The sequence below is a fragment of the Emys orbicularis genome, chromosome 1 (assembly GCF_028017835.1).
Source record: "Emys orbicularis isolate rEmyOrb1 chromosome 1, rEmyOrb1.hap1, whole genome shotgun sequence".
NCBI classification, from domain to species: Eukaryota; Metazoa; Chordata; order Testudines; family Emydidae; genus Emys; species Emys orbicularis.
This window is the reverse complement of record NC_088683.1, coordinates 43,035,486-43,061,191: the sequence shown is the minus strand read 5'-3', so window position 1 is coordinate 43,061,191 and position 25,706 is coordinate 43,035,486. Positions and strand designations below refer to the sequence as shown.

Here is a 25,706-nt window from a genome sequence, read left to right as displayed (position 1 = left end):
ACTAAGAAGGTTTACATTCTGTTAGTGAACTTTCTAATGTGTCCTACAAATTTCTCAGATCATGGCTCAGGACTGTGATACCAATGAGTAAATCTGTTTCTTTTCAATTAATATTTTCAGGTTGCAATTGCATTCAAAAAGAACTTAGTTAAAAGCAAGGAAATTTAACTAATGCATGTCTAAAGTTCACAAATATGCAATAAATAGATTTAAAATCTATTATACTGCACTGTGAATTTTCAGTGAAACAAATAACCCAGTTTGATAGAGCAAATTCAAATTTGCCTAATTTGCACAGGTCTCTATATGCTTCTGGAATCTTTTCTCCCATCTCTATTTTTAGCAGTGCAGTCAGTCATTATAGGTATTTAAAGGCTGATTAGGTTTGCAGAATAGTTAAACAAAATACTAACCATACAGAAACAGAAAGATACTTCTTCTCTAACAGTAAAAGTTATGCATGAAAGAACCCTTTTAATTAACATTGCTGTTGAGATATGTATTAGAGAACCAGATTTCCGTGTTCAAAAAGACTTAAAGTACTATGTTAAATCCAGGCCTGGACGGGACATTATGGGACAAATTCAGACCTTGAATCTCAATGGAGTTGAAACCTCTTATGTCATGTATGAATTTGGCTCTACAATTCGATCCATTGAAACATAATACACTGCCTTTTACGTTAGCCTACATCAGGGGTCGGCAACGTTCGGCATGCGGCTCGCCAGGGTAAGCACCCTGGCGGGCCGGGCCAGTTTTATTTACCTGCTGACGCGGCAGATTCGGCCGATCGTGGCCCCCACTGGCCGCGGTTCGCCGTCCCGGGCCAATGGGGGCGGCGAGAAGCCGCGGCCAGCACATCGCTCGCCCGCGCCGCTTCTCGCCGCCCCCATTGGCCCAGGACGGCGAACCGCGGCCAGTGGGGGCCGCGATCGGCCGAACCTGCCGCGTCAGCAGGTAAATAAAACTGGCCCGGCCCGCCAGGGTGCTTACCCTGGCGAGCCGCATGCCGAACGTTGCCGACCCCTGGCCTACATTAAATTGCTGGATATATGTACTAATGGTTTCAGTTAAAGTAATAACCTTGACAAACTTCTGTCCATCCCTAGAACTCAATCAAGTCTAAACATCAATTTCAGTTAACCCCAATCCCTTACCTCAGCCCTTTCAACCTTTAATGGTAGTATCCTCTGTTGTTGCACTTCGCATCTTCCTCATTAGTGACTCCCAAGATAGCCAACCCCGAGCATTCAAAAATCATGAGGTCCCCCAAAATCACGAGATTGGATTAAAAATTGTAAGATTAAAAATAATAAAATTTGGATCTTTTTATTGCCTTCTGGGTTTGGGTCCTTTAAATTCATGTTTTCAAGCTTCATCAGCCACCATGGCTGTTAGAAACTTTTTTTTTTTAAATGAAAGCTGAGATTTTCAAGTAATAACATGACTCCAGGAGCCCAGGTTTTAAGCAAAATATCAAATTTCATGACACTTACCATTAAATTGGCAACATCAGACACCTCACAATACACATTGCTCCCAAGTTGTCCTAAGTCTTCAGTTACCTGGGACTTCTTCATAAACCTGTAGCCTTCCAGGTATTTCGGTTGGAAAAGCTCCAGATTGTAGTATTCAAAAGTGGGGCAAGAGGCTGATTACCTCTGCCACTTTCTGCTACTGTTCTGGGGAGGCACAAAGCTTTCCTCCTGAAGGATGTGGGTGAGAGGAGGGTCTCAAAGCCTCTCTACCCTAAAAAAGATAACCTGTTTAAAGTTACATTTTGAGATCTATCAGTTAGCCAGTTTTTAATCCATTTAATGGGTCCCATGTTAATTTTATTAACATCTATTTAGCATTCAATCTATTTAGCATAAAAAAAGAAAAGGGTAAGGGGTGACTTTATTGCAGTCTAGAAGTACCTATGTTGGGAAGTTCTGTGACTTGTGCTACACCAAAGGTGAGACTAGATGATCACAATGGTCCTTTCTGGCCATAGAATCTATGAGCACATTGAGTCTCTCTCTAGAAGGCAGGTTCTCTAATCCTTTAATCATTCTCATGGCTCTTCTCTGAACCCTTTCCAATTTATCAACATCCTTCTTGAATTGTGGACACCAGAACTGGACATAATATTCTAACAGCAGTCACACCAGTGCCAAACACAGAGGTAAAATAACCTCTCTACTCCTTGAGATCCCCCTGTTTATGCATCCAAGGATCTCATTAGCCCTTTTAGCCACAGCATTACACTGGAAGCTTACGTTCAGCTGATTATATACCACAACATTCAGAGTGATTGCTTCCCAGAATAGAGTCTCCCATCCTGTAAGTACAGCCTACATTATTTGTTCCTAGATACATACATTTACATTTAGCCATATTGAAATGCATATTGTTTGCTTGCACCCAGTTTACCAAGCAATCCAGATCGCTCTGTTTCAGTGACCTGTCTTCTTTATTATTTACCACTCCCCAATCATCTGCAAACTTTCAATGATGATTTTATTTTTCTACCAGGTAATTGATAAAAATGTTAAATAGTGTAGGGCCAAGAACTAGTCCTTATTGGATCTCATTAAATGAGGATTTCCCGTTTACAATTACATCTTAGGACCAGTCTGTTAGCCAGTTTTTAATCCATTTAATGTGTGCCATGTTAACTTTATATCTTTCTAGGTTTTTAATCAAAATATGATGTGGTACCAAGTCAAATGCCTTAAAGAAATTTAATTATATTACGACAACATTATTATCTTTATCAACCAAACTAGTAATCTCAGAAAGAAAAAAAAAGATATCAAGTTAGTTTGACAGAATCTATTTTCCATAAACCTATGTTGACTGGTTTTCATTATATTACCCTCCTTTAATTCTTTATTAATTGACTCCCATATCAGCCTCTTGCCCAAGATCAGTTTCAGACAGACAGGCCTATAATTTTCCAGGTCATCCCATTTACACTTTTTAAATATTGGCAGAACATGAGATTTTTCCCTGTCTTCTGGAACAGCCCCAGTGTTCCAATACTTCTTAAAAATCAGCATTAATGGTCCATACACTTCCTCAGCCAGCTCTTTTACAACTCTTGGATGCAAGTTATACAGTCTTGCTTATTTAAAAGTGCTAATTTTAGTAGCTGCTGTTTAACATTGTCTTGAGAAACTAGTGGAATGGAAATAATGTTATCATATAATGTGACCATATCATCTGTTTTTTTCCCAAATACAGAACAGAAATATTAATTGATCACTTCTGTCTTTTCTGCATTAGTATTGATAATGATAGAGGAGCTTTCCCTCATTCCACCCTCGCAAATAAGACTCTTATGTGTAGGAAAAACAGCTGCCAAGCTTCTCTGACAGAATCTTCCCTTCCAAAATATTGACTTGCTGGGAAGGAAAAGCTTTGCTACCTTAATGAATATGCAAAATGGTCTCCAGATAGCCTCCATGTGTGGGTCAAAACTGTGAATTGCACAACTCCTGCACATGAAATTACAGCAACAGAAAGAACCATCTTTATGCATGACTTTTCCTTCTTTCTTTGAAAGGATTTACGGATAACTTTTTGTAATTATTGTTTCATCCATACTAAGTTAATGGTCTGATTTGATAACTTTTTATTCCAGGAAGGTTTTTACAAAAACAACCTCATATCCTTCAATATACCATTCTAGTCACTATCACTTGATTTATACATACAAACACTTAGAGTCCTGTTGCTAAAGTTAATAGTAAGAACACATAACTATTTTTTGCAGTATCTAGGTGAATGATTGCTGAATGTGAGTTGGCCAAAAAAGGGCAGTATATTATCAGGAAAACTCCACTAATTTCACTCAGCTCAGACGCCTAAAATGTTTAAAAGGTAAGAAAGCAATAACAAACATGAATAAATAGTGAACTACATCTGAAAACAAAGGCTACTTTTTAAAAATGCAATTGTTATTAAACAGAGTATGATCTAGTGAACCATAACTATAATTAATAAGAATAATTAATATTATTAGAGGCCTGAGGGAGGCAGGAAGCACTCTGAATGGTATATAGTCTTTTTAAATATCCTCTCTCTAGATCTGAATGGACATCTGATTTTTCAGTTTGCTGCCAGTTCTGAAAATAATCCATAACAATTTGTTTTGAGTCAAACAATCAAATTTCTTTGGAATTTTCAGCAACTTGAAAAAGTTTTTAAAAATTAATTTTAGGTCAAACAAAACACATTGTTTGACCCAAAAAATTTTGTTCCCAGGCATTTAATGAAGGTCTACATTCACAAAATAGGAGAACAGGTGGTAAAGGAAGAGCCTCCTTCACCTTCTTATAACCTGTAGCACAGTAGTTAGGATGCTCACCTAGGAAATGAGACACCCAGCTCCAAATCCCCACTCTAAAGCAGGGATCTGAACCCAGGTGTCCCCCTTTTCAGATGGGGAGTGGGTGCCCGAACCATCAGGCTATTAGCTATTCTAGAACAGGTTTCTCAATCTTTCCTGGTGCAGTTGTTCCATTTTGTATTAATAATTAAACAGTCATTGGAGCAGGGATTCAAACCTATGTTTCCCACATCCCGGGTGAGTACCCTAACTAGGGGGCTACATTTTATGGGGTAGGGGGCACCTCATCCCCTTCTCCTCCTCCTGGTTCCATTTTGTGAATGTTGCCTAAGTCCCTTTGTGAATCTAGCCCTCACCAATGTTCCCTCTAATTTTTTCCATCCATGTGCGGAATAAATTTTGTTATGTGCACTGAGGTATGTGCGGATGTGCGCCACCAGTAGAAACAAAAAATCTAGATATAATATATATTTTTAAAAAGTTACCATGGGGATAATTACTTCAGCTAGGACAGGTTAGCATTTTAGAACTCACTACTCAAAGAATTAAATTTAAGTGTAAGAGAAATAAAAATTATGAAATGCATAGACCAGTCAAAAAACTAAAATAACACACTTTGAAAGAATAAAATTACAGAGAATATATGTGCATTGCAGGAAGTACCAGAAGTAACAACAACAATAATACAAGTATATGTTGGGAGGTAAGTGTGAAAGAGACAGAGTGTGTGTGTGTGTGTGTGTGTGTGTGTGTGTGTGAGAGAGAGAGAGAGAGAGAGTCAGATAGACAGCGTGTGTGCTGGCTGCTGGGGAGGTTTCTGAGAGACGCTGTGCACTGTCTCTTTAAGGCACTCACTGAAAGCTCTCCTGCTCCGTCCTGAGCTCTGTCTCTCCTCCCCCACTCTGCGGAGATGGGGTGCATGGGCTGGGGGGAGGAGGAGGAAAGAAAGAGAGAGTGTGTGTGCTGGCTGCTGGGGAAGTCTCAGAGACTGGGCACTCACTCACCTAAAAAGCTGGTTCAGACCTCAGACCACAGCAGCTCTCTCCTGCTCCAAGTCCTAAGCCAGGCTGTCCTGTCTCCCCTGCTCTGCGGAGATGAGATACAGAGGCGGGGGGAGGAGGACACCCTGACAATCAGCACTCCCCTCCCCCCTGCTCTGCACAGCCAGCAGGAAGGTCCCAGAAGCAGCTGCAGGAGCAACATGGCTGCAAAGCAGCGGAGGGTAAGGACACCTGAACACACCCTGCCGGATGTGTGCGGCTCTGCTAATCAAGTGTGCGGCACTTGAATCACTCCTGGGCGACCGCCCAACCGCACAGCTTAGAGGGAACACAGCTCCCAAAACAATTTGGCTAAAACTATGTAGTGAATGTGTGTCAAATTTGCGATTACTTTGGAGTCAGCCAAAACTGCATTTTTTGTTGAATAAACTATTTGTCTGAAATACTTCACCCAGCTCTATATACCACAATTGTGATGTAGGGAAAATCCTGATCAGGAGAACTGTTCCAATGGTAGAAACCTGGTGAATCCAGTTTGTCTTTTTCTGGGTTACAGTTGAGTTTTTTTCACTCTGAAGTGGTTTCTATTAACTTCATGGATCAAACTATTTGGATTTGGATTAGATTGGCAGAGGCCTTGGTAGCAGACTGATGTAATATAAATCTTAAGCCTTATTTGAATTCCATCCAGTTTCACTCACTCTAGAGGCCTGGGTGCCGACTTCATGGGTGCTCCGGGCTGGAGCACCGACAGAAAAAAAACAGCAGATGCTGAGCACCCAAACAGATGATTGGCCCCACCAATCAGTGCCTCTCCCTCCCTCCCAGTGCCTCCTGCCTGCCGTGGATCAGCTCAGAGGGGGAGGAGAGAGGATGGTGCACGCTTGGGGGAGGGGTAGAATGGGGCAGGAAGAGGCGGGGCAGGTGTGCAGCGGAGGCGGGAAGAGGTGGGGTCTTGAGGGAAGGAATGGAGTGGGGGCAGGGCCTGGGTCAGAGCAGGGGTCAAGCACCCCCTGGTACATTAGAAAGTCGGTGTCTCTGTCTCTAGGTATTTCAGGCTGTGAGCTGATAACAGGGCCAAACCCCACTTGGGTTGTTAAAATAGTGTGGGAACATTTATTTCATTATTGGTGGAGAATATAGATGCTTCCCCTCAGAAGAACAAAGCACTTACATCTCTTAAAAGAGAGAATGATCAAAGGCCTGATAGCAAAACCATCTTCTGATAAACTTGACACTTATCACCCTGCTGGTAAACTTCTTTGTTGAGGAAGATTATTGAGAGGGTTGTGTGGAGGCATCACTGGCTATATCTAGAGCCCTCAGATTTACTTGACCCATCCCTTTCAATGTAGCACTGGGCATTGGCGTGGCACAGAGACTGGGCTGGTCCCGTTGGTGGATAGTAGACAGAGATCACATATGTACAGCCTACATTTGCAATATGGCAAACTGCAGCTGCATCTGCTTATCTCAAATTTGAAGGGACAGCTAGCAGAAAAACAAGAGGGGAAAAGTTTCTATCGAAGGCGAGACCAGTGTGAACAGGGAATAGTTCCAAAGGGAAGAAACTGAAATCCTAACTTTGGGCTGGGGGAGGAGGGACAAGGGATCTAGGTAAAAGCTATCCAAAGATTTTCAAAATTGAAGTTTTGCAAAAGTTGTGTTCATATATTTTCCTTTGATATTCTGATTCTAAAATAAAACTTGGTTTAGGACATTAGCTGCTTTTACTGCTTTAACGTTTACCACCATTGTATCAGAACACACTTGACCATGAGGTATTGTTAACACATCTCTGGACCTGAAAAGGCCTAGATGAAGTCATGCTTCAGGTACTCTATTCTTTAGTCTCTGAGAGGACCTAGAATATAGTAATGCGCTATGATTCATTCCCTCAAGGGCTCTCTTATGGGGGGTAACACAAGATTCTAGTCTGTCATACTTTTCTGCATTGTGCATGGGAGGCCATAATGAGAGAATGAAATAATGTGGGCTGCAGTGCCACCAGGAAGCTGTTCTGTGATTCATCAGATCCAGATGGACTGGTCATTCAGCATTCCCAGTGTCTGGCCAAAGAGGAGATTTCTGCCCCTTGATATGTATAACCAGGAGTTATAACTAAAAATGTCCATAGTCTAGGGGCCCTGTTAGATCTTTGTCTGTTTCAGGATGCGCAGACAATATTGGTGTCCAAGGATACTTCATTCCACCTTTTGCTTAGGAGGGGGGAGGGATAGCTCAGTGGTTTGAGCATTGGCCTGCTAAACCCACGGTTGTGAGTTCAATCCTTGAGGGGGCCACTTAGGGAGCTGGGGCAAAATCAGTACTTGGTCCTGCTAGTGAAGGCAGGGGGCTGGACTCAATGACCTTTCAAGGTCCCTTCCAGTTCTAGGAGATAGGATATCTCTATACATTTAAAAAAAGAGCAATTCTGTTAGAATGCAGAATGTGAGGGGTTCTGTAGCAATAATTTACACACGGAGCACATTACAATTGTGCTCCATAAACTGCACTGGCTCCCAATTTGTTTCCATTTGCAATTGAAAGTGTTGATTTGGATTTATAAAGACATGGATAGCCTGTATCCTGTGCATCTCAGAGACCAACTGGTGGTGCTTCAAATTCATAAATGTGATGAGCTGGGACACCTGAGCTAATAGTCCCTGGTTAAAATTAGAACCATGCGCTAGATGTATCAAGCTTTTTGTTCAGTGTTCACAAGAGTATATCAGAGAATGACCATTTCCTTCCCACAGGGAGCTTTTTATTCAGTTCTTACTCAGTCCTTAAACACAGTATATAAACTGAGTAAGGACTTCAGGATCTGACCAAGAGTGAAGAAGACAAGTAATCTTACTCATAGCTTACATGTGTCAAGCGCGAAAAGAACATCAGTTTTGTCTTCATTTTCATTAAGAGCATAGGTAGACATATATATATTGTTTGAAACAGTATATATTTGAAACAGTAGTTCAGTGAAAAATAAGACCCAGTCTGAACTTCAGTCCAAATATTTACCCAAACCTGAACCATCTTTAGATGTTGATAAATTAAATACCCCCTTTTGCTCCCCAACAGGCCTCCTTTTGCCTTTGCTGAAACTCATCACATTTTCTTTGCAGGTGTAGCAATCGCTGCTGGTGCAGTCTTCAAATCTTGTAAGTTCCACAGGGTAAAAGATATGGTGCTCTCTTAAAGTGAGACATGTTATAAGGCTGGCTAACAAACATGTGACTAAAGCGACACCCTAATAAGAGTTTGCAGACTCCAGTATAGACAAGAAGGTATTAGAATTTATATTTCAAGGTGGAATAAGATTGGTATAAGAATACAATGAAATTTGTCTTAAGCAACCACTCAAGGGACCAAGCAAGTTTCTTACCAGTCTGTCCTGTAATGGATTACAAAGAATTTGAAGAAAATTTTTTATTCTAGTGTGTTACCTGTGCATTTCTTGATATTGCTGTTTCTTTTTCCATGTGATCCTAACTTGCATCCAAAATTCTCCTCCCAAAATTCTGCAAACCACACATTTCTTCGATTATTAGCAAGGGTACGGCTCCGAAAATATCTATCGAATCCTAAAATTAAACAAAAAAATTAAAAAAACATAAAAATATGACACAGGATGCAGAAGAAAGAAGTGGGCTGTAGCCCACGAAGGCTTATGCTCTAATAAATTTGTTAGTCTCTAAGGTGCCACAAGTACTCCTGTTCTTTTTGCGGATACAGACTAACACGGCTGCTACTCTGAAACATAACAAGAATGCAATGCATATCTTGTGATATAAACTACATGAATACAGATTTTTTAAAAGAATGAAGTGGTATTTGCTTACAAACAGGGAAGAATTAGTAGAGGAAGCAAAAGTGGATGGGAACCTGGGAGGCAGTGACCATGAGATGGTCGAGTTCAGGATCCTGACACAAGGAAGAAAGGAGAGCAGCAGAATACGGACCCTGGACTTCAGAAAAGCAGACTTTGACTCCCTCAGAGAACAGATGGGCAGGATCCCCTGGGAGAATAACATGAAGGGCAAAGGGGTCCAGGAGAGCTGGCTGTATTTTAAAGAATTCTTATTGCGGTTGCAGGAACAAACCATCCCGATGTGTAGAAAGAATAGTAAATATGGCAGGCGACCAGCTTGGCTAAACAGTGAAATCCTTGCTGATCTTAAACGCAAAAAAGAAGCTTACAAGAAGTGGAAGATTGGACAAATGACCAGGGAGGAGTATAAAAATATTGCTCAGGCATGCAGGAGTGAAATCAGGAAGGCCAAATCACACTTGGAGTTGCAGCTAGCAAGAGATGTTAAGAGTAACAAGAAAGGTTTCTTCAGGTATGTTAGCAACAAGAAGAAAGTCAAGGAAAGTGTGGGCCCCTTACTGAATGAGGGAGGCAACCTAGTGACCGAGGATGTGGAAAAAGCTAATGTACTTAATGATTTTTTTGCCTCTGTCTTCACAAACAAGGTCAGCTCCCAGACTACTGCACTGGGCAGCACAGTATGGGGAGAAGGTGACCAGCCCTCTGTGGAGAAAGAAGTGGTTCGGGACTATTTAGAAAAACTGGACGTGCACAAGTCTATGGGGCCGGATGCGCTGCATCCGAGGGTGCTAAAGGAGTTGGCGGATGAGATTGCAGAGCCATTATTTTTGAAAACTCATGGCGATCGGGGGAGGTCCCGGATGACTGGAAAAAGGCTAATGTAGTGCCCATCTTTAAAAAAGGGAAGAAGGAGGATCCGGGGAACTACAGGCCAGTGAGCCTCACCTCAGTCCCTGGAAAAATCATGGAGCAGGTCCTCAAGGAATCAATTATGAAACACTTAGAGGAGAGGAAAGTGATCAGGGACAGTCAGCATGGATTCACCAAGGGGAAGTCGTGCGTGACTAACCTAATTGCCTTCTATGATGAGATAACTGACTCTGTGGATGAGGGGAAAGCAGTGGATGTGTTATTCCTTGACTTTAGCAAAGCTTTTGATACGGTCTCCCACAGTATTCTTGCCTGCAAGTTAAAGAAGTATGGGCTGGATGAATGGACTGTAAGGTGGATAGAAAGCTGGCTAGATCATCGGGGTCAAAGGTAGTGATCAATGGCTCCATGTCTAGTTGGCAGCCGGTTTCAAGCGGAGTGCCCCAAGGGTCGGTCCTGGGGCCGGTTTTAATATCTTTATTAATGATCTGGAGGATGGTGTGGACTGCACTCTCAGCAAGTTTGCAGATGACACTAAACTGGGAGGCGTGGTAGATACACTAGAGGGTAGGGATTGGATACAGAGGGACCTAGACAAATTAGAGGATTGGGCCAAAAAAAAACCTGATGAGGTTCAACAAGGACAAGTGCAGAGTCCTGCACTTAGGACGGAAGAATCCCATGCACTGCTACAGACTAGGGACCGAATGGCTAGGTAGCAGTTCTGCAGAAAAGGACCTAGGGGTCACAGTGGATGAGAAGCTGGATATGAGTCAACAGTGTGCTCTTGTTGCCAAGAAGGCTAACGGCATTTTGGGCTGTATAAGTAGGGGCATTGCCAGCAGATCGAGGAACGTGATCGTTCCCCTTTATTCGACATTGGTGAGGCCTCATCTGGAGTACTGTGTCCAGTTTTGGGCCCCACACTACAAGAAGGATGTGGAAAAATTGGAAAGAGTCCAGCGGAGGGCAACAAAAATGATTAGGGGTCTGGAGCACATGACTTATGAGGAGAGGCTGAGGGAACTGGGATTGTTTAGTCTCCAGAAGAGAAGAATGAGGGGGGATTTGATAGCTGCTTTCAACTACCTGAGGGGGGGTTCCAAAGAGGATGGAGCTCGGCTGTTCTCAGTGGTGGCAGATGACAGAACAAGGAGCAATGGTCTCAAGTTGCAGTGGGGGAGGTCTAGGTTGGATATTAGGAAACACTATTTCACTAGGAGGGTGGTGAAGCACTGGAATGCGTTACCTAGGGAGGTGGTGGAGTCTCCTTCCTTGGAGGTTTTTAAGGCCCGGCTTGACAAATCCCTGGCTGGGATGATTTAGTTGGGAATTGGTCCTGCTTTGAGCAGGGGGTTGGACTAGATGACCTCCTGAGGTCCCTTCCAACCCTGATATTCTATGATTCTATGAAATAAAAATAACTACATTTGCTATTAATATTTGTTTTAGAAAAAATGTTCTTGAAACTGCTTTAGCAATTATTTGATGAAATCAAATCGATAATGCTGCTGTGAAATACTATAGCTGAAGAAAATGCAATGCAGGTGGTCAATAAACTCTCCAATTCAACATCAATATACTGTAAAGGCCCAATCTTGCAAGGTGCCAAGTGCCCTCAATTCCCATGGAGGTCTGCATTGATTTCAATACCGCATGAAGTAAATGGGAGATTCTCATCAACTAAATATAAATCTTAAAGTGTGTCTTTTGTGTCATTACTATAAGTTCTTACCATCGATAGAAGCTCTTTTGGGCAGAATGGTGACTGCTCCTTCTGCAATCTCTTCCTGTTGGTAAACAGGTGAAATTTTTGACCCCCAACTATCTGAGCCAATCCAAAGAAAATGTCCAGTTTGATTAGTTTTTTTGGCTGCTTCTAATATTCGCCTGCAAATAAACAAACAACTAATTAGATATAACGCATTTACCAAGACTAGAATCCCCCTGCAGCATTGGTTCTGGCTATACATAAATAGCCTGTCTTTAACCAATTAGTCAATTGTTCTGACAGTCTAAAGCATATTTCTCAAAAGACACAGAGTTCAGCACTCAAGCTACAGTACTGTAAATATTAATTTGCCTCATCCTTACCCTTAAACATATTATTCTGTCTATCATTCTTATATGTTTCATCTCTTTCAGTCCTCAAGTTACAATATACAGCATTTTCATGCTTAGTAACTAAGAAGTTTTGGGGTCTCTGTGGAGCAGTGGCATAGCATACGGCATAATGGCAACCTTACATTAGATTGAAATCTGAAATCTGTTAGGAAATCAGACACGGGCTCCCAGAAAGGGACTTTCTGCAAAGAGGTGACTTCTTCAACATAAAAAATTAAGAAAACAAGCACCTAATATCATCCTCGTTTGCAAACATGATCACTGCTCGAGCATTAGGAGTTTCCAACAAGCGCTTGATGATCTTGTCAAATTCTCCCAGTCTTGGTTCACGGGGGATTTTTAGCGACTGAGCGATGCAAACGCCACCTGCATGCGCGCGCACACACAAAGAAAAGTAAAACTAATTAATTGAGGTGAAACGCTGAACTGTTTATTAATACTTAGCTTAATAAACCTATGGCAAAACAGACAAGGAAAACAAGATACCAGTTTGATTGGAGGAGACAGTTCAGCCAAAAAAATTATCATGTCCAGAGGGAGTGTCTAACTCTTCTAACCACTTGCAAAAATCAGCAATGATTACATGCAACTCAAAGCTTAAACATGATGACACCTGGTGCAAGTTACCTATGTGTTTGTCATTCACTGTATCCAAAACTTAAAAGAAATATCAGGCCAGATCCTCAACTGGGGTAAATCGGCATAGCAGTGATTTACACCTCTTGAGAATTTGGCTCATCATTTTGTCACAGGATTACATTTAGCCTAGAAAATACCTGTGGGTTGACAGTTAACCTGCATTCAGAACTTCTTTTCCAGGGGTGGGTAAGCAGGACAATGATTAACAGTAAATATTGTGGTTAGAGGAATGAGATAGCAAACTTGTAATCCTTTCATGGGAACCATACACTGAATTTTTCCAATTGCTATTACAGCATTTTTAATTAAGTTGTCTTAATCATTTAACCATCTGGGTTGTCAATAAAAAGTCTAAATTACTAATCGCTGAATAAACACAAACTCAGAGGCAATATTTATGTTTTTTTCTGTGACAGAAGCAGGAATTGGAGCTAATTAGACCCTTTAACATTTTAACTGTTCTGCAGGAAAGGATCCTTAAACTCAATGTTATCCAATGGAATAAATCCTGCAGTTTTGGAAACTCTCTGCAGCACAGGTGGAATTTTAAGACACCATGGTTATATACATTTTGAGAATACTAGGCAAGAAATTCACTGAGATCCTGTCTTATGGCACACTTAGTCAGGAAGGGCACCAAATCATTGTACCTCAGGGTTTTCAGCCCTTATATTTTTGTTGGGGTTTTTAAAATATTATTTACCGTAATTACTTTCTCCTTAAGAACAAGCTCCCTAATAGCCTTCACTCCAGTCCTAGATCTTCTGAAACACTTCATTGTGAAGGTGATACAGTCCAGGAGTAATGGAATCTGAAGAAGTGCAGGATCCCAACAGTGACACCTAAGGTTTTCTCATGTTAGGGAGTTTTAAAGAATAATTTTTAAACCTTAAAAATAGGTTATAACATGGTGTTTTTTGCTGAAATATAGGATCCAGATTTGTATATGGACCACATACCACTATCCCATTGACCTCAACTGTTCTCCACTCAGATAGATCACAGTGCAGGGTCAGGATTTAAGCAAGTCACTAGCAGCTAACGCAGTATGAAAATCAATTGTCATGAATAAAAATGATGATTTTTTAAAAGTTCTTATGAAAATCAGTGGATTTGGTCAAGGACAAAAATGTCACCTTTTTCATCACTGGTCATGGACTTCTTTCTGACAACAATCATAATTTCACCAGTTTGGTGAAAGCAAAACACCGTGTTTTGCTTTCAACTTTTCTCTATTTCACGTTAAAACAAAAACACATTTTTGCAAGTGAAAACACCTTCCATTTTGCTGCAAAAACAATGTTTGTGTTAGAAATAGGTTTGGGGTTGTTGTTTTTGTTTTCCTTCTGTAAAGAGGGTAAAGATGTAATAATTTACAATTTATTCTATTTGTTTCCAGTGGGATGTTACCATTTTTGCTGGCAACAATTTTTTCTCTCATAGCTGTATTAGTAACCAGGTTCTCCACAAAAGACTGCTATTTTGTCAGTAACAACAAGTGAGAAAAAATATTAGGTGATCCTAATATCTACCAGGTATTTATGATGATCCAATGGTGATATAAATGACAAGATGCTATGAAAATGTTTGGCCAATATTTCTAAAAATAAGATAACCTATTCTAACATACAATCAGAAAATAATCCCTCATTCTAAGCTATTTCTGAGTTAACAGATTTGCACACCTGACAATGAATGCTAAAAGAAATATTGAACAGATGTACTGTAAATGTTTGTCATTTAAGTAATAACAGTTCTCTGGTTTAAAAAAAGTAAAGGCTTGAAAAAGAACATTAAGCTCTCAACAGTAGCCAAAGTCATCCAGACATGGGAATGAAAAATGACATAAAATAATAATAATTTGTTACCTCATAAATTTCTTGAGTATAATTTTGAAGCCTTTCTACTCATTCAGTGGCTCTTAGGAAAAAAAACATTCTCTCTACATGAAATGCAACCTCAAATATTACAAATGCATATATATTATATACTGCATATTGCCATCTACATGGAATGGATATCAAGGAATGAAAAACTACAGTAGCTGAAAAGTTATTTTCCTGGAGTCCAAATGGTGTAGCAAAAACACCTTTCCATCATTATAGCATTAAATTCAATCATGACTGCACTGTGCAACTTAACATCTCTACACTGAAGATCTATTAGGAACAAAACAAAATGCACTTCAGCCTTATTGTTACATTTATAATGATTTCTGCAAGCTATTTTCTGACATATAAAACATTTTGTGTATATCCATATCTATTTATTACTTATACTGTTGTGACAAACAAGTAACAGCATATCAATGTACAGTTAATGATCAAATCTCTAGTTCCTAAAGCATAACAGAACCACATTAAGGTGACACCCAATTGTGTACAGGTATTGCAGATTTGATCCTAAAATGCAAATATCCACACTTCATTCATTTAAATCCAAAACAACATTAGATCACTGTAGTATTTTTGTGTGTTTCTTATGTTTTGTTATGTTTTTAGTATCCTTTAATTATGAAAATCTGAAAATATCAATCTGTTAATGGACGAATTGCCAGACTCTTGGGGTGATTTCATGTAAGGCAGTCTGCACTGAGTGTCCACAAGTCCTATTGATGTCAAATGGAAGTTTACTTATTTGATTTCCTTAGACTTAGATAAGCACATGCTCAGAAAGCTAAAGAATGCCTACTCAGGCCTGCATGTGCCCTAGACAAGAATTCAAACTACAATTATTAAAATGCACAAGTCTCTTAGTTTTTCCTAACCAACATTCGCCAGACAGAAACTAGACCCTGAAATTGAGTTGCAGGTGCTCACCCCCTTTAGGATCAGATTCTAAACTGGTTTCTGCTATTGTTGAGGAAAAAGCTGAAGGAGCAAATTATCTAACTAGCACAAGGAGTCATTTCAGACATGCATATTTATGCCTCAATCCTGCAATGAGAACCACACAGGGGAATCCAAGCAGAGCCCCAATGAAGTCAATGGAACCACCCTAGAGGTTTTCAGTGCAGGACTGATAACTTAATAAAGAAATGCCAAACTACAATCTGTGAGAACTATCAGTATGGTCAGTGAATTATAATAGCTCCTATGAGCATGTGAGCAACTTGGTCACTTACAAGCCCAGATCCATAAAGGTATTTAGGCGCCTCTCTTACATTGATTTCAATTGAAGCCTAAATACCTTTGTGGATCTGGGCCTTCCTCTCCCATTCACTAACTATTGTGAGTTACATAGCTGCTACCTAAAATGTCTAAACCAATGACTTATCTTCCCATCTTGTATTTATTAAAAGCATTTGTGAAGAAAAGCTGAACAGTTACAATTACTGCCTGCCATACTCAGGAAGAGGCCTTTATACAAGGCATACAAATGATGTTTCTTTCATGACACAGGCTGATTACTTGTATATCCTTATGTTTAAGCACTCTCTTTACCCAAGAATTCCTCCTGCACAGAAATTCTCACTTCTCTAGAGAGAGATGGAGTTATATTTTAATTAAATTTACAACATACTATGACAAATATGATATACAATATGGCCTTGGTAATGGTTTTCTTAGAACAAAACTGTGATGCCTCTTGAGATACTGTAGTTGGCTGTAAATACAGCTGGGTGCATAACAGATTTGGGTTTGCTGGCAATTCTGGAAAAAACTGTTTCAGGTCAAATCAAAAACAAAATTTCTCAAAATTTTCTGTGACTCAAAATGTTAAAAAAATTGTTTGGGATCTTTTTAATTGGATTTTGAGCATGTTTTAGGGTATATTATATGTATACTATATACATTGTAGGACATTTAGAAATCAAAAGTCTATTTGAACTGAAAAATTGAAAGGTTTCATTTCAAATATGCTGAAACAAACTATTCTAGCTGTTTGGAATTTGTCTTTTCCCCAAAATTAACAATTCAGCAAAACCAACTCAAATCTGCAAAACATTTTGGTGTTGCTGCATACATATTTTTGTCAACAAAAAATCTCAGATGATAAATTTGACCCAGTTCTAGTAGTAAATGTGTTCACACATATTTTCAAATCTAGTCCCCTATCCCGCAATCATTTGCACTTGTGCTTGACTGTACTCCCATGAGTAGTATAAATTAAAGTCCATAGGGCTGCTTGGGTGTTTGAAGTTATGCAACTGTGTGAGTGTTTGAAGAACGAGGGCCCTGGATACAAACCACAGTTCAGCTGGAGCCTAAAATTTGCTAAAACATTACTACTGATCTCTCTCTCTCTCTCTCTCTCTCTCTCTCCTTTCATAATATTAATATATAATAAACGAACAATACATACTATGTTCAGAATATTTCATTTATAAATAAAGAGCACTAAACCTCAAGAGCAGGTCCTCAAGGAAGCAATTCTGAAGCACTTAGAGGAGAGGAAAGTGATCAGGAACAGTCAGCATGGATTCACCAAGGGCAAGTCATGCCTGACTACCTAATTGCCTTCAAGCGGAGTGCCCCAGGGGTCGGTCCTGGGGCCGGTTTTGTTCAATATCTTCATTAATGATCTGGAGGATGGCATGGACTGCACTCTCAGCAAGTTTGCAGATGACACTAAACTGGGAGGAGTGGTAGATTCGCTGGAGGGTAGGGACAGGATACAGAGGGACCTAGACAAATTAGAGAATTGGGCAAAAAGGAACCTGATGAGGTTCAACAAGGACAAGTGCAGAGTCCTGCACTTAGGACGGAAGAATCCCATGAACTGTTACAGACTAGGGACCGAATGGCTAGGTAGCAGTTCTGCAGAAAGAACCTAGGGGTTACAGTGGATGAGAAGCTGGATATAAGTCACCAGTGTGCCCTTGTTGCCAAGAAGGCTAACGGCATTTTGGGCTGTATAAGTAGGGGCATTGCCAGCAGATCGAGGGATGTGATCGTTCCCCTCTATTCGACATTGGTGAGGCCTCATCTGGAGTACTGTGTCCAGTTTTGGGCCCCACACTACAAGAAAGATGTGGAAAAATTGGAAAGAGTCCAGCGGAGGGCAACAAAACTGATTAGGGGGCTGGAGCACATGACTTATGAGGAGAGGCTGAGGGAACTGGGATTGTTTAGTCTGCAGAAGAGAAGAATGAGGGGGGATTTGATAGCTGCTTTCAACTACCTGAAAGGGGGTTCCAAAGAGGATGGATCTAGACTGTTCTCAGTGGTACCTGATGACAGAACAAGGAGTAATGGTCTCAAGTTGCAGTTGGGGAGGTTTAGGTTGGATATTAGGAAAAACTTTTTCACTAGGAGGGTGGTGAAGCACTGGAATGGGTTACCTAGGGAGGTGGTGGAATCTCCTTCCTTAGAGGTTTTTAAGGTCAGGCTTGACAAAGCCCTGGCTGGGATGATTTAGTTGGGAATTGGTCCTGCTTTGAACAGGGGGTTGGACTAGATGACCTCCTGAGGTCCCTTCCAACCCTGATATTCTATGATTCTATGATTCTATAAAACCCAACATCTAATAAATGAACATTTCCCGTCTTCTAATCATCTTCTGATTTTAAAACTAGTGTTGTTAAAATGGTCAATGACGTTGCTATACAAGTGGGCTTTATATAGGTTGCACTGATAGACCTATACAGATGCACACAGTTTGTACAGCAGAAATCATGACTCATCCTTGGTGCATTATGTGCCTCCATGGAAGTATGAGAAGGAGCCGTCCCTGTGGTCCCTTGAAGAGAGAGAAGAGATGCCTCTATCCACCCATGTAGTCTCTCTTTCTCAGTTTCCCCATCTGTAAAATGGGGATAATACTTAACTACCCAGAGAGGTTGTTGTGAGTAGAGCTGAATGAAACTCAGAATTTCCAGTTCACAGGAAATTTTTACTTTTTGGTTTCAGCTATTTTTTTTTTTTTTTTTTTTTTTTTGTGCAAATTTTGAAATTTCCTGCAAAATGGAGATTCCAAAAAAGTTCACTTCAGAAACACCAAAACATGGGGTTTCTGAAACAAAATGATCTCTGGCAGAAGCTGAACCACTCACTGTTCCTGAGAGATGGGCAGCCGTGAAACTGACAAGAATCATGTCAATTTCACTCAGCAGCTACCAGGGATTCCAGCCCTACCAAGGGTGGCCAGCTAGCTCCCCAGTCTGGCAGCCTAGGGAGTCTGGAAGCCTAGAGACTCAGGCAGTCTAAGGAGCCAGCAAGCCTGAGAATCTCCCAAATCAGCATGAGGGAGCCCAGAAGTCCTGTGAGCCTCAACTACAGGCAGGGGTCCATGGCTCCCATGGCCCCTGGCCTGGGGCAGTCCACATGACAGGTCTGCCCTGAAGCCAAGGACTCTAGAAACCTGGGCTGTCCAGACGCCTGCCAGGGGAAATGGCAGGGAACCAGGCAGGGATCCTCTCAGGGATTGTTGAGTCCAAATTGTTCAAAAACATTTTGGGTTCAATGAATTGGCACTTTTTGAAGAAACTGTTGTGTTGGAGAATTTCCGACCAGCTCTAGTTGTGAAGATTATAGCTGGTTAATGTTTGAACAGTGCTATGTAAGTGATAATTACTATCTCGTTTTGTCTTTCACTTAACAGCTGATAATCTGTGTGCTTTTAAACACAGGATACAGTTAGACCTGGGTTTACAGACAATGCATTGTTTAGTTGTTTTGTTTGTTGTGATTAAAAATCATGTCCTAAACAAATTGTTCAGTGCCAGACTTGGCCAGTTTACAGGCGCTATGTATAACAGCTGTGGGAAACATGATATCAAGCTGGCAATGCATGTTCGTGAGATACTGAGTACTGTAGATTAGAAGATAACACCAGTAATTGGGATCAATAGCTTTTGCCTTCCTTTGTGCTTCTATAACAAGGCAAAACTCTGATAAAATGGTAGTACAATGCCTATGTCATTTTGGAGGTTAATCTTATGGTGTGTTAGAATGGTAAATACGTATTTTACCTCTCATGGACAATTCACAAGGTGGAATTCTCACTGTAAACAAATATTCAAGCAAATAGAAGTGGATGTTGGTGGAAGTGATACTAAGTGGGTATTTAGAAAATAATAGCAGACACTGTTGTAAACTTGTGACTCCAAAAATAAACAGGACACAGGGAACAAGCTGAATGGCTAACTAAGGGACACACATTTCTACCATTCTGAGCAGTACCTAAGCACTGCATGCTTTAGACCAACAGCATTGAGATCAATGGGAGTAAACTATTGCTCCAGGTAGGGTGGCAGAATATAGTCCTGAAGTTCAAGTTTATTCAGTTTTGGGACCACAACAACCCAGCTCAAAACTACTTAGCTTTTTAAACTATTTTATTTTCCCATTTATACAGTCAACAGTAACACTGTAAAAATGAAAAAGCATAGATCAAGATCTGTACTTGCTTTGACATAACTTCATTTCTCAGAAAATAGAGGCATTTGTCTCATCCCTCAATCATCACTTATGGCACACAGTTTTTTCACAACAGCTTTGCAGTAATCCATATTGTTTCTTACAGACTCACTAGAAAATAACAGAAGCATTATTAAGGGCAATCCTACCCTTGTATGGCCATCCTTTGCCCTCAATTGCTCTCAATTACTCCTTTTTATTTCTAAAATAATTTACAGATCATAGAATCTGCATAGAAGTAGACAAAAGAAGCCAATAAATTCTTAATACATATGTATGGATAGTTTCCAGGTAACTCTTCATAAATAAATAAAGTCAAATTCCAAAGTCCTTGTTCCAAATTGGGGAACTGGCAGCAGGGACTCAGAATAGGCTTCAGCCAGACACCATTTTCTAAGACAACTGGTCCCTTATGCTGAAGGCTTTTCACTAGATTTCATTGAATGGTGAAGATTTGGGGCAAAATGAAGTCAATAGGATTGCATGTAGGCACAGAATATGCCTGCAGAGAGGTAGCTGGATGGTGATTTACAGAGACTAAAAAAAGACAGGAGAAATTAAGGATTATCATCCCCATTATCCAAATGAGGAATTGTGACACAGAAATTAAATGACTCTCCCACAGTCAGATAAGAAGTCCACAGCAGAGCCAGGAACTGAACCCAGATGTTCTGAGTTGCTCTTGGGGGTTATATTATTGGACAGAGGTTTGCCTTAATTTCTGTTAAAAAAACCCATATTTTTAATATATACAATTATTTTTCTACAGGTTCTAAGTACAGCCCTTCAGATGCGAGGAAATGGACCAAATCCACTTCCCTGCAAAATTACACACGTACCTATTTTTTAGGTCAAACAGAGTCAGACCTGCAGGAACAACCAAGTTGTTACGGCAAGGCTCAGTGTTACCCTATGCAATGATCTTGGACGGCATGGACCCTTGAAGTAGGGAGACCAGACGTCCTGTTTTTAAAGGGATAGTCCCCTATTTAAGCCCTCCTGCAGGTGTCCTGACTCTTTCTTAAAAACGAGCAAATTGTCCCGTATTTGATGTCTCCCTGCCCCCCGTCCCCCTACTCCCCCCTACTCCCAATCAGTAGTGGTAGGTTCCACCAGCCACTCGCCCACCAGCGATGAATGGGGGGGTCCAGTGGTCGACGATGGGGGTGGGTGTGCAAAGCTGATATCAGGGCAAAGATGCAGTGCTCCCCTGCTGGTCTGTCAGCGCAGCCCCCACTGCATATTGGATCTCAGCCAGCAGGGCCCTGCCCCTCGTCCCATTTCCAGCCGGCACTGGCTGCGCACTGTGAGCTGCAGTGGCTGGTGAGTGCAGGCAGGTGACAGGCAGCGGTCAGTTATGTGTTGCCTCTGCAGCCCGCCCATCAGCCCTTTACGTTCTCCCCCTCGTGCTGTCCTCTCCCTGCTTTGCCACTTCACACACACACACACACACACACAGCGCCCTGCTGCTCCTCCATATCTTCCCTTCCCCCTCCCCCCCCCCCGATGGGGCGCATCCCACTCCCAGCACTGTGCAGAGAAACAGCCCCCGGTCGGAGTGCTCAGCTCACCAACAGCCAGGCCGGCAGGCTCCTTCCTTCCCCCACTGCTTCTGGCTGGGCCGGTGCCCCAGAAAGCCAAAGACCCTCCGGCTCAGGGTGCTGGCCAGGAGGAGCCAAGCCCTGTATGTGCCAAGCCCCGCACACAGCGCTGGCACAGGGAAGCCTCTCCACCCCTCAGCTAAGCTCTGGTGGAGTGGCCAAGGGGGGAAGCAATTTCCAGCCTGTTCACGTCCCAAACCTGCAGACTCCACAGAAGCTCCCGGGGCAGGGGCTTAGCACCCTCTTCTCCCACCTCCCTCACCCCGTCCCTGGGTCCTTCCCCCAGGAAGCACGGGGATGCTCCGTTCCCTAGGCACCCTCCCCTCCTGAGCCCACTCTCTGGCTGGGTTCGCTGAAGCCCCTGCAGTCAGGTTCCCTGGGCCCTGGTGCACAATGCATCCTTAGGGCTTAACCCCTTCCTGTCCGCGCTGTAGCCGGGGGACAGGAGGCAGCTGGGTTATGTAGGTGGCCAGCAGCAGCCTGGAGGTGTTAGCTGTGCAGGCAGGAAGGGACAAGCTGCTTCCAGCCACAGGTGCGGGGGAGGAGGCGGGAGAAGAAGAGATGAGCTCTGCAAAAACACAGGCCAGGTCATCCCTTCCTCCCCCCTCCTCCTCCCCCTGCGGCCGGAAGCAGCTCCTGTCCCTTTCCTCCCACACAGTGTCGAAAGTCTGCTACTGGCCACATTTGGGGGTGAACCCTGGCAGAAATATTGGGAGGGGGAGCATGTGACCCTATGTGGCGCACCCCCACCCACGTGTTGCCTCAGGAAGACGCGGCCCCAGGTACCAAGAGAGGCGGATCCGTCCTGGGGGCCCAAAAAAGCATGGAGGGCAGAGAACACTGGGCAGGGAGGGTCAGTTCAGTCAGTCACCCCTCATGTGAGAGAGGTGTACGGGAATGTGTGTGTGTCACCTCTCCCCATGCGTGGGAGGGTGTCACCCCTCCCTGTGTGAGCCTTAAAGATAAGGTAAATAAAAAGAATCTAATTCCGCAGTATTTCTTTTTAACAGGGGCTCAGTCAACTTGATGTTAATTTGAATGTTTGTACTGCATAGTTCTGATTGATTGCTGTTGAACTCACTTGAATATGAGTAATTTTACCAGGTGTCCCATATTTAACATGGTCACCCTACGTTGAAGGCCTTCAGTTTAAGCAGCCTGTTCCGATCTTGAACAGTGAGGATGCTTAGAATTTGAATATTGGAAGGAGGGCAGGCAAGTGACAGTTCAGGGTAGCAGTTATTCTCCAGCTTTCACTGCTACCAAGGCAGGGTACCTTTAGGAATTGTCTTATGGTCATTTAAGTTGCAACCACTTGGCTAAAAATCAGCTGCTTGTATCTATCTTCGCTAACCCCAACCATTTTCTATTGTAATTTAAATTTGCAGTTGTTCAAGTCTAGATGGATAAATTTACAAACTAAAGATTAAAGTTCACAGGTTTATTTTTCAAAATAAGTGTTTTGCTTCTTTTAAAATAAAAAATCTTGTGGCTTATCATTCCCACAAATTCCTGCACAATACCCCAGCAGACAGCTACAACATTAGCTGATTCTGCAGTCCATCATGGCAATGTTCTTTGATGTAGGTAATAGAAAGAAAAACATTTAATAATTTATAATACTTTGCTTTGAAAGCTTCAAGCAGCACTCAGTGTCCAATATACTAAAACATATTGTGTTTTGATAGATGATATGAGATTTTGTTGTGATCTATTAAAAGCAAGAAAGGGGGGCATGTTTGGACCCACATCAAGTTACTGGGGTTTAGTGAAAATGCAAGTATTCTTTTGCAGAAATCTTTAATAGCTGAATGGTAGTGTGTTCAATACGTACATGAAGTCATTAGCTCCCCTACTCGTGGCTAACAACAACAGAGAGGTCAAAGCTTGTGTCAATTACTCTCTCTCATTGTTTCAGTAGATGGTCCTTTAAGGATGACTTATCAGCTTTTCCATACTATTTTATGGCTTGTGGTATTGGAAATGTTTAAAAATGTATTTGCTTAAATTGCATGTAGTCATCAAAGAGCATCCAAATTTCTGATAGGTGTGAATAAGAAACCAGAAACCCAGATATCTATAGCTGTAGTTATCTATCTATCTAGATATAAAATAATAGGCAAAACCAGTTTTAAACCTAACATTTAAAGAAAGGAGGGGGGGGAAGTAAAGGCTCAGCCTTGCTCCCATAAAAGGCAATTGGCCATTGACTTCAGTGAGCAGACTCAAGCTCTAATATAACATGAAGAGAAGAGAAGTGTTTTTCTTTGTACTTTTATTTTGAATAGCAAAAGTTTCTGCAGCAGCAGTATTGAAAAGTGTGCCCAGCACCATCATCTGCCCCCGCACCGGAAGAGAAATAACTTCAAGGGATTTTATCACCATAAGTGAAACTAATGAAAAATCTCATTTTTGCAGGTTTGCAAAAAAAGCAACACATTTTTCATTCTTGCTTTGACTCTTCACTGCTATTTGTGAAAATGAAAGCCAGCTTTTATAGTCCTGGAAGTGAGAGGCTGAGAGAAGAGCTCATCTGTAGTAAGAATACTTATGAATGGGTGAATATCACAACCTGCCAAAAGACTGAATAAATGGGTTTTTCAAAGGGTTGCAAGGTTGTGGGCATGGAATTTTCCCTACAACTATGAATCAGGGTCTGCAATATCTACATAGCTGGACTATAGTGGACACAGTAGGCTATGCCAAACTCAGACATGGTCTGTGGCCAATAGATTCTGATTGCAATTCGTTTTCAGTTACAATTGCTATTCATTTATTGCAATTTTTATGAGTCACGTTGTTTTTTGTAGACATAATAGCCGATCTGAATGTCTCTTCCTCAGGATAAGTGGCACTTTCTACTGCTAGTAGATTTGGAAATTGGAGAATATGTTGTTCTTGAATATAGTGTGTAAATAAAGGGACAACGCCACTATTTGTGATACCACTTTCTTATTGGATACTGGTAATTTTTTAGTAAAGCAGGGAGAATGTGGTTTATTTAGTTTGTTTTTAGGGGGTAGGGAAGTTGTGGACAGCAGGGATTTCTAATCCCCCTAAATTTAAAAGGTTTACAAAATGTATTGGGCTCAAACCTGGTATAATCAAATCAGATCAAAATAAGGCCTTTGGAAATGTATGAATCATCTTATTCTTAATTTAAATCATTGTTCAACTGTGTAAAGATCAGGCACTTTCTTTTCCACTCCTCCCCCCTCCCCACACTTTTATGATTATTAGAAGAGATGTGTCTTAGGCCTGGTCTACACTAACCCCCAAATTCGAACTAAGGTACGCAACTTCAGCTACGTGAATAACGTAGCTGAAGTCGACATACCTTAGTTCGAACTTACCGCGGTTCAGACGCGGTCCACACGCGGCAGGCAGGCTCCCCGTCGACTCCGCGGTACTCCTCTCGCCGAGCTGGAGTACCGCAGTCGACGGCGAGCGCTTCCGGGATCGATTTATCGCGTCCAGACCAGACGCGATAAATCGAACCCGGAACTTCGATTGCCAGCTGTCGAACTACCGCGGTAGTGTAGACCAGGCCTAAGTTATAAAAATCAGATCTGGATCCAAACTTTCCAAAAGTGTCAGGGAATTCAGATCCAGGGTTTTGATTTAATCTATTACAGAGAACATGGTCCAGGTGAGGAAAAAAATCATTTCCAAGCCTGTTGGTTTTTTTTAAAATCCATCATCTCCAAGTATAGAGGTGATCAGAGCAGGTGACTCTACATGCTCCATTTCATTTATTTCTGACACTGTTCTTTATTATCTGGTCCTCCTCACATGACATGGGACTATGTTGCAAAAGGTGAATATATCCCTGTCACATGGGGTCAGTATCCTACCACCTCCATTGGCTACTGTACATTCCTCAGCATACACACTAGCTGATTGACAGGCCTCTGGCTGATAGAACATGCACAATTGGTATCA

The 25,706-nt window shown here is 41.7% G+C and overlaps 1 protein-coding gene across 1 annotated transcript in view; it reads right to left on the bottom strand.

Moving 5' to 3' along the window:
* GRM8 (glutamate metabotropic receptor 8) overlaps nt 1-25,706 on the bottom strand; it is a 482,743-nt gene that overhangs the window by 239,665 nt on the left and 217,372 nt on the right. The window contains exons 3-5 of the mRNA XM_065419971.1: nt 12,394-12,529; nt 11,775-11,929; nt 8,784-8,921 (exon numbers count right to left, since the gene is read on the bottom strand). Coding sequence (XP_065276043.1) covers nt 8,784-8,921; nt 11,775-11,929; nt 12,394-12,529 — 429 coding nt within the window. The remainder of the gene's footprint in view (nt 1-8,783; nt 8,922-11,774; nt 11,930-12,393; nt 12,530-25,706) is intronic.